General features: G+C 40.2%; 1 protein-coding gene across 7 annotated transcripts in view; it reads right to left on the bottom strand.

Moving 5' to 3' along the window:
- Positions 1–775: 775 nt before the first annotated feature.
- The window catches only part of atp11c (ATPase phospholipid transporting 11C), a 39,776-nt gene continuing 30,620 nt past the window's right edge, over positions 776–9,931 (bottom strand). The window contains exons 20-32 of one of the 7 annotated variants that reach the window (XR_011243983.1): positions 9,741–9,918; positions 9,514–9,616; positions 9,272–9,417; positions 8,903–8,962; positions 8,138–8,265; positions 7,542–7,677; positions 7,375–7,440; positions 7,120–7,223; positions 6,829–6,985; positions 6,026–6,116; positions 5,012–5,120; positions 3,649–3,680; positions 3,233–3,407 (exon numbers count right to left, since the gene is read on the bottom strand). Coding sequence is in view for 6 of the 7 variants with exons in the window: in XM_069531134.1 (XP_069387235.1) it covers positions 5,016–5,120; positions 6,829–6,985; positions 7,120–7,223; positions 7,375–7,440; positions 7,542–7,677; positions 8,138–8,265; positions 8,903–8,962; positions 9,272–9,417; positions 9,514–9,616; positions 9,741–9,918 (1,183 nt within the window). In the remaining variant the exon portion in view is untranslated. Of the gene's footprint in view, positions 3,408–3,648; positions 3,681–5,011; positions 5,121–5,889; positions 6,117–6,828; positions 6,986–7,119; positions 7,224–7,374; positions 7,441–7,541; positions 7,678–8,137; positions 8,266–8,902; positions 8,963–9,271; positions 9,418–9,513; positions 9,617–9,740; positions 9,919–9,931 lie in introns of those variants that run through there. The other 6 variants (XM_069531134.1, XM_069531136.1, XM_069531138.1 and 3 more) reach the window with 6 other exon arrangements.

The following is a 9,931-nucleotide window of genomic DNA, read 5'->3' as shown; positions in this document are numbered from 1 at the left end:
CAGCTACTCCAAAACAAACAGGCTCCATCTGGACACTGCTGTCTGTCTCTCTCGCCCCTCCCCTATGTGAGCTTCAGTGCGTCAGCTCTGCACAGTGCAGAGCTCAAGAGTCCACTCCTGACACACTGCCAGCTCCCTCCCAACTTTTCCTCTCACTCCACACTTGCATGCTCCTTTTTGCTGTTTCCTGTAAGTGTTGTGCTGACTGTATCATACAGTGAGGTTGTTTGGCTGCTGGGTTCATTAGCCCACTTTGTCCATCCATATTTCCATACTGATGCACACACAGAGAATAGATCTGTTGTAAAAATTTAAAATCTAACGCACCCTCTGCCAACAAGCTCAGCCCATGTGAAGTGTGGCCTCTAATACACAACAATCACATTCAGACAAGAACAAATATGAAAGGGTGTCATTGTGTACATACTGATACACAGAGCCTGTCTCAGTTCCCCACTGCTCGGCCCACAGCTACTATGAATGGATCAGTCCTCAATGACACCAGAAATGTTCTATATAAATGTATTCAAAGTTTGTCTACAGTGACTCACTGTGTTTGATGTTTTCTTGATGTCGGGCCACACATGGAGCAGTGGAAGAGCAGCAGTGCTCCAGCCTGATACGCAGCCACTCAGCTGATCCAGCTTAGCCTCTCAGCCATCTCATTACTGCACAGCATCTGCTTAGTGTGGTTAAAGACACACACACAGACACACACACACATCAGACAAAGCCTGCAGACACAACTGTGGGTGTAACAAAGCACTATAACACATTTTATCTTCAAAACATTCTGCTTTATTACAGAAGAACTTCAGGTTTTCGATACACTAGTTTCAAAGAGGTACATTCAGCTTAGAGGTTTGGAGTGTTGAGGCTGGAGGAAGCTGGAGGGCTGGAGGTGGCGGGGGTGTCCCTGCTGTGCGACACGTCGCTGCTGGGGTGCCTGAAGGTGTCCACCTCCACCCCTCACAGACAGCATCCACAGCCACAGAGCCTCTCGTGCTTTTTTTGGACATTTTGGTTATCGTACAAAAAAGTGGCTGGAAAAAGGTTGCATTAAAAATACAATTCATTCTTTTTATAGTTTTCATTAGACAGGCAAAAAATTAGATTACAAGAAAATAGCATCTCTGATGTCACTTAAAGGTTTTTTCATTAAACAAAGCAGGCAGCCCCTCTCAATGTGTCCTCTTACATCCAGTATATCACCAACACAGTGCAGCCAGAGTAAAAACTGCCTCCTCTGCAAACCGAACATCAGTAAAACAGACTTGAAAGTAGAAAATGAAGCTGAAATGGATGTACATTTTCCCATTTATGAACAAATCAATATTAACCTGATCAAAATCTCCACTTGGTTTTATGACTGCATGTGCCATTGTGTAGATGCACCGGATCAGACTTGTCAGGCTACAGTCAGTGGAGTAAAATACAAGACCAGCACTAAAAAGTATTGTACTGGAGTTTTTAAACTTTCAAATCAACATACCGATAGATTGTATAACAAAACTCATGGATCATTGTAGAAACAATTACTCATCAGTTTAAACCAAGAGTTACGTCACAGAACGAGGGGTGGCACTGGTTCAGAGGCTGATTTTTGCATGTTGGGAGTGTGGGATGGGGGGGCTGCCTGTCTTTGTATATATGACAAAGACAATCATGGGATTGGCACAGGCTGACATCAGGGCTGGGGTAACACAGGCTAACTCAAATGACCAACAAAGCTGACCACTCCTCCCCAATAATAACAGACTTATGTAATGAAATATAATAATTGTGAGCTAAATGACACAACAATAAATATGCCAAACAATACACGTCCGTGAAGAAAAAGCATAAGCACAAGTATTTCAAAACAGTATATTTTAAGAGTTTGGAACAATGGCATGTCTAAATGGAATGTATGAAGCACTACACAAAAGACGTTAAAGGCCGAACAGTCCAAAAACAAGAAAGAGGACGGAGTGTGGAGCCTCATGCTAACATTTACTATGTCGACTCTGCAGGTCTGGAGTTGGTTTTCTTTACATCCCAACTTCAGCCTGACTGAGAAGAAGTACATGATCTAGATGATGGATAATGAACATAAAGTAAATACCTCATTTAGGCTCTAGTGCATGTGTGTATTAAGTGTACAACGTGTGTGGTGACTGTGTATAATGTTCTCAGCTATCAGATATGTGCATGTGTATGCTCAGACATACTGAATACACGTGCTATCTACGCAATGAAGAAACGGTAATAGTGCAGGAACCGTCTGACCGAACTACATCAACGAGGTTCAAGTAATTCCGGTATTCATCACACACACACTGACATATCTCAATTTTCTCATCCAGTACAAGTTGCACATGACACACGACAATGGGTCACTTCCAGATCACAGAATCTGATCGTATTACGTTCATCTTTTTGGCTTTGAGCAGATGCTGTTATACATCTCTTACCTATATACAGTACAACACATATATTAAATATCTCATCTAAATTGGACTCTCTTAAATTATCTCTGAGGATGGAGGCATAGTTTTATTGCCAGAATAGGCTTGTTGTCTCTAATCTATCTCTCAATCTTACATACACATACGCACGCACGCACGCACACACACACACTTTTTGGACTGAGTGGTAATATGGTCTGTATTAGCTCGTTCTGAAAACTGTTTGTTTGCAGCTCTGAGCTGAATTGAAATTATATTCAATAACTTTTTAATTTTGAACCTGTGGATGAGAATATTTCTGAAACACAAAATAAGAATAACCATAACCATTGAAAGCGTATTAACTGTAAAGTAGAAGAACCTTTTCAATGTGTAACTAGTGAGAAAGGGATCTCCGTGTCTTTATAAAAACTTAGCAGAACACAGTGACTGAACATCAGTGGAGTAAAGCTTTCTTTTGAGCCTTCTTTCATGCAGGTGAACCATTCTTGGAGTGGATATCACAACTGCTTGTTAAAACACAGCAGTTAGAGCTACTGTCAAGGCAGAAGTGTATGCATTCAATTGGAAGCTAGTATTTAAAAAAAGAAGTAAAAAGAAAGAAAACTCATGCCTGTCATTTTAGTAGACATTTTAAAAAAATTATGCAGGGCACTGCTCTGCAGGCATGCACAGGGGGGGGTTAGGAGCTTTTGGGATTGAGCAGAGAAGGACGGAGCAGAAAGACACGTGTCAAAAGGCTGCTAAATCCCTTTACATCCCATCCCCCAGTCAGCATATCTCTCTTTTTCTTCTGATTTTTTTCCTTCTCTTCATCTCCTTCTCCTCTTTTCAGGTCAGCTCTGACCCAACTGGCACGACATCTTGAATGTGGCAGACGCCACTGTTGTTGTGAGTCCTCGCCGCCTTTTACTCACACTCCTTCAGATGCTTGTACGATATTAGTGAGACAGACGCATTCTGGAAAAACAGAGAAGCAGAAAGATTCAACTTATATGTTTTCATAACAAGCTTGTTCCAATAAGAGAAAAGAGGACGAGACACCTTGAAATCACCCCAAATCAAAATAAAAGGTAAGAGGCCACCTTATACGTTATATTATTATAATTATATATATAATTTTCTCATCCATGTTTATTGATCTGTTGAAGCCATGCATGGACATTGAACAGACGGTTAGGTTCATCTCTTTGCGGTTTACCTGGATGTTTGTAGGAGGCGACCATCTGAGAGCTACAGGGAGGATAGAAATAAAAGTTTAACAGTGAAAGCTGAGGTAAAAAGCTTGGTGCAAATGTAAAGCAACAGATGTCGGTGAGCCTGGGCAGTGATGTGAAGACATTGTGAACAATGTTCAGGCCTATCAACAGGGGGCAGCACAAAACATGTGAAAACACCTTAAGACCTCCAACACTTCTGCATAGTTACCCTTATCATTTACCCACGGAGACCAAAGTATTAAGATGTAATATAAACAATAATGAAAACAGACAAAATATTTAATAAACCATAAAACTTTATAATTATGTTTTTTAAAGATTAATCAAGGTATAAGGTTGTTCTTATTTAATCTGTTTTTATTCAATGTTTTAGTCAAACAGAGCAGAGGCAGTGCTGTGATTGGATGTTTGCTCATTCAGACCAAAGCATTGGCCAATAAATTAACACCGATTCTGCCCTTTTTGTCTTGATTGACAAAATTTTGAACGAACTGAATTAATTTATTGGAATATTTTATAACGTATCTTTCACATTTTGTTGGTATATATTTATATGATTTGTTACATAACACATATTTAATGGTGAAAACTTAAAAGTATTTTGTCTTTGTGTTTCCATTTATTTTGCTGTTTACCCCCTGTAGTTAATGCAGCTGCATTCAGCCTGAGGTTAAGGCAGCATCACGTCATGCTCTGCACTCACAAAATACATCCATCATTTTTCAAGAGATTAAGCAGACGACAACCACCAGCACAGGTTTGGATGTGCACACAAGACGGAACAAAAACCACCACATTACAAACAGCACATGAATATCATATTGGGGTTGTTATAATCACAGAGCAGCTCTATTGTTTCATACTTTCAGGTAAAAAACTCACATAAACAGACACACCCACACACTCAGAAGTTTCTTCTTCTTCTGAGATTAACTAAAATTAAAAACATTCAAAATCTGATTTTTAAAAGCACATGCAGGGGTAAGCTGGGGTTCAAAGGGAGGCTGAAGGGAACATGTGCCACAGATACAAGTTTCAATTTGCAATATGAAGCCTGGTGATGCATTCATATTATATTATATCAAAGAAATGCACCATTTGGCTTTTTAAACCAACGATATAACAACACAAAATATGGGGTTGACGTGAAAGAAATGTATCTCTTCAGCCAGCCAATGGCAGCTTACACACAGGAACACAGTGGGTCTTGCTGGATGTGACCAGTTTGTCATTATGCCTGATTCTCTTGTTTAAACCCAGAGTTAGGGTCCAGGACTGCAGGAGAGGTTGGTTGGGAGAAAAAAAGTATTTGATTGGCTTAATGGCCTGAAGATGGTCTGGTACCTGCTTAAGTGACAGTATTGGACTCATCAGAAAAGGTTCTCATGAGCAGGGGTCTGGCTGAAGACTGGGGAGACTGGAGTCCCCCCACGCTCGACTGAACCAGCTTCTTCTAGAAGGGTGAGGCAAGAGACACCAATAACATCACTACACTGACAGAACCATACATACTTCGTCTCTCTGTCTCCTGCAGACTTAAAGACATACACAGAGAACAAACATACGAAGACTCAAAAACTGGACAGGTGGTTGATGAAATTAAGTCTGGCTGCCTTTTCAGGATACCTTTCCTTGCAATAATAATTTTCAGACATCTTGACTCAGTCCAGATTAATCCATTGCTACCATACTTAAAAATTTGGCAGAGGAATGTACAGAAAACACACACACACACACACTCTCACGCACTAACACACACAAACAAAATGCAGTGGCCTGCAGGGATTGTGGTGAGGATCTAGGATGAGGTTTACTTGAGCCTCATGCAGGTTAAGTTTGGTTATTTTGACGTGCTGCATTCATCTAACTGGACATGCGGAGGCAGCAGGCACTGGAGCAGCACAGGCAGCTGGGAGGAGACTGACTGAGACAAGTGGACAGACAAAGATGGAAGACTGACTGCACATTTTCATGGACACCAGGTCCTACTCCACACTGCTGTCAGAGCTGGGCACGCACCATCCCAATTATCAGTATTGCTCACAATTTTCATAAATACAGATCTAAAGAAAAGCATTTAAGTCAAGTTTAAAGATCAGAGCCTGCAAGGATGGCATTCCTAAGGTAGTTACATTAAAAGTAACGATAATCGGTTTTAATCTGATCTAAACCCTCCCACTGAATGGGGACTGTAAACAACTACAGAACACCAGCCTGAGTTCTTTTAGAGGGGAAGGAAGGAGTCTAACAGTGGGAGAGGAAGGACACAACAGTTAGGAAATAAGCAAGACTGGCAGACACAGAAACTCTGCAGGAAGAGTCTTAAGTATAAGAGCTGACAGAAAGAGAGAGCGAGACCTCAGTCGCTCCATGAGAAGCTGTGAGTGCTAGCGGTCTGCGACAACATGAAGATAGTGGATGTCCCCGAGGAAGGAAGGCGATGTTTCATCTTTAGGGAGGCAGGTCCAGAGTGGAAGAAAGAAGATAGAAGAGGGTGAGACAGAGTGAGAGGACCAAAGCAATAGTACTCGTTAGAAAAACAAAGGTGGAAATGACAAAAATAGGCTAAAGGGGATGATGTTCTAAAATACAATAAGAACCATCATTTAATCCTGTGGACTGTAGACACTAACAAGATTGTTAAGTTTCTATACATTTTATGATTGATTCTGCCACTTACTGCTGCTTCTTACTTACTGCTAACTACAGATACATTCAAAACAGAATAAAAAAACAAATATATGCATTGTAATAAGTACATATTGTACGTATATTTGTACATATGTATTTTTGGCTGCCTTCAAAATTGTGCAAAACAATGGTTTGATTCATTAGTTTTCCCAAATATTTTTTTTTGTGTGGAATGTTCCCAGAAGCACACCTATACCCCCAAACATTTCCAGCTTTGTGGAAATCACATTAGTCTCATTAGAAGCTAATTGAAATGACAAAAATCATACATTGATTTAAACTCCTCCCATAACTAAATCACCAACCATGTATTTTGCTTCACTTGTAAATACATCAAGGATGAACACAGTTATTGAGAACCGATACATTGAGAAAACAAATGCATAAAATTGGGCCGGAGAGTTGACAGAATGGGAAAGAGGCAGACAAAGAGGGAGAGAAAGTGAAGAAGAGTGCAAATGTGTGTGTACCTGTCGAGTGTGGGGGCTGCGGGCCTTGCGGAATACTACAAGCAGGATCTCTGGCAGTAGACTGAGCAGGACGAGGAGGATGATCACCAGCCAGGCTGACACTGAACTCAGCATGTTGGCAAACACAAAGTACAAACGCTGCTGGCTCAGGAAAGGCCTGCAGGAAAGAGAACACTCACTGACTTATAATGGCTGGAAGAGCCACAGGGGTCGCATAAAACAGAAACATAATAGATGAAGTACAATGACTACTGAACACATAAGATAAGTAATTTTGAATTGTTTTCTAACCATATTGTTCCTCCCCAGAGGAAGCTGAAAAACACATAGAAAGCCAGAGATCCCCAGATCATAAAGTGGTTGATCCATGTCCAATGTCGTGTGTCCAGAGCAAGCTAAAGCAAAAAGCAGAGTAAAGTCAATAAATGCACATATTGAATATCTGACAGACTTTGCCAAAGTCTGTGTTCTGAAAGATAATGTAATGCATTATTTCATTAGATGAGATAAATAGGGAGTGCTGTTTTTTTTTATTTTTTTTTTTACCTTTAGTGTGACCGTGAGTACAAGGACTGTGAAGACAATTGTTCCATATGACCAGTTCCCAAAAACCTGGATTTAAATAAGACAAATGAGCAGATGTACTTGGGAGAAAAGGTTTTATCAAGTAATTATAGCATGCTTTAGAAGGTGTATTACATCAGAGAACAAACCTGGCCATTGTCCTGCAGTGCTGGGTTACTGAACAGAAAGCGAACACCAAAGAAGAAGAGCAAACCATGGAAGACTCCCAGCAATGTCCAGTAGAGGAATGGTCTCCAACGTAACATGGCATTCTTGGCAATCTCTCTATAAAAACAAAACAAACAAGAAAGATGAACAAACTTATTTTTGTGAAAATGAAAAAACTCTATAAAAAGTAGAGAATTTGAGAATATTAACGACTAAATCCAAAAAACTGAGATGCACCATGACATAGATTAAGGTGACTGTGCTTTTAATGAGTTTATAATTTTTATATAAAAGGACATATCTGATAAACTGTGACAGCAATTCAATTGAAATTATAGATGGTGGACAAAAGAGTACAAAGGAGCCCATTAGTATAAAATCTAATCTAATGTGGAGCAGGGCTACTGATTTTTTGCGTTTTCACCTTTCTTCTTCATCTTTACAGACCAAAGTAAAGATTGGCCATTCAATCAATTTATCAAGTCTTCAGTCCATAAACAACAATCCTAGATCTTAAAGACAACATCTTTATAAACCATGAAGTGTACTGCAGAAAAGTGAAGGTTCTCATGTTCACCTGTAGAGGGTAGCATTTTCCAGCAGATCCTTAATGCAGATGTGCTGCTCCAAGAGGCTGTAAGCCAGGATGGGCATAGAGGTGAAGCAGATGTTGTACATCGTCAGATAGACCGCACCATACAGGGGCTGGGGAGTACGGGAGCAGGAGGGGGAAGTGAAGGACAAGGGAAGGTAAGGAGGAGGAGGATGGGTGGGGCAACCAAGGATTAATATTATGGAGAGGACAAACCTCATACACACCATCATACTTACACATATAATGTGTGATATACACCGGCTTATATACATCTTTCATGTACTTATGAAAGATCTAAGCTATTCACCCGTACCTTTTACAAACAGACATACCAAAACATAATCAATTACCTTTATAAAGACAGTATTTGTGTTATATAATTAACTGATAATATATATTTCTGTCAGAAGCAGTTTTCAATTTAAAGCCAAGAGAATTCATCAATGTGCTCCACACAAAAAATCTTTGTGTTTTCACATGCCACCATGATTACATTATGTTCACATATGATGTACCATGGCGGCAGAGCTGACGTCTGACTGTATTATTTAACAGTGGTATGAAATATAAGTCAGTATATAACCATATCAGACAGGGCTCAAACATTCCAGGAGCAGAGAGGGAGGGGTCAACCTAACAAGAAGGAGTCTGGTATTCGGGAGGACGAGGACATGTGGATTCAAGGGACACCGCCTCCTTTCATGTTCAGAACATCTTTGAACCTCAAAAGCCTCGGGACATACTCACTTGCTGGGAATAGCCACAGAAGAACTGGTACAAAAACTGAGGTAAGATGAAGCAAAGGTTCTGCAGGGAAAACAGAAAGAAAACAGGCTCACAATGACGAGAGGAAAAAACATCAAAAGACATCAAATAGATTCCTAAGTAACCACATGATTATAATGTAGGTACATACATTTTAAAAATGTTATCCTCAGTTCAACCTCAAAATCTGTTTAACTTCAGTTTCTGTCAAATCTGTCTCTTCATCACATAATCCTGAAATCAAGTGAGTTGGTGGGTTTGTTTGGGAGATGCAGGCTTTGCACAAAAAGCTAGTTCATAGCCTGAGGAATGATAAAAAGTTAATGTGACTGAAGCAAATGTTCCTCCTACCTTGTAAAAGAAATACTGCACCAGGTGTGCAATGCGAACATAGTAGAGATGCCCATGAGCCAACAAAAGTTTCTTGAGGTGCATGAGTTTGGGTATGGCATAATCGCTGTTCCTCACTGCCTGCCGGCCCTCTTTACCTTTAATGCCTGAAACACCAAGAGTAATCACACATCACACTTTCCTTCATTGAAATTAATGTGAGATATATTAATCAGAATCAGCCTCAGCATGGGATTTCTTACCAATGCCAACATGAGCTTCCAAGATCATGCTGACATCGTTGGCACCATCTCCAATGGAAAGAGTGATTGGACTGCCTTTTGAGTTCTTCACCATTTTAACTATCTATATATGGAGCAAGAAATGAGGGCAACATTAAAAAAAATCAGCCAACTGTTCACTGTAAAAAATAATCTTTTCAATTATTTAAGGAATAAATATTTTCCACATTTTAACAGATTCTTCTGACCTGTGCCTTTTGTAGAGGAGCCATGCGACAGCAGAGAACAGCTGTGCAGTTTTGACAGATCTGCAGGAACAGGTTCTTGAAGAGTTTTGAGTTGGACTCAGTGTTGGAGTTGAGCACCATTGACAGAGTAGCTCCATCTATGATAAAACCATAGTCTTGGTTTGATGAAGACCGGCTCCTTTAACACCGTG

The sequence above is a fragment of the Paralichthys olivaceus genome, chromosome 9 (genome assembly GCF_024713975.1).
Source record: "Paralichthys olivaceus isolate ysfri-2021 chromosome 9, ASM2471397v2, whole genome shotgun sequence".
Taxonomy (NCBI): Eukaryota; Metazoa; Chordata; class Actinopteri; order Pleuronectiformes; family Paralichthyidae; genus Paralichthys; species Paralichthys olivaceus.
The sequence above is the reverse complement of the archived record's forward strand: the minus strand, read 5'-3'. Positions and strand labels throughout refer to the sequence as shown.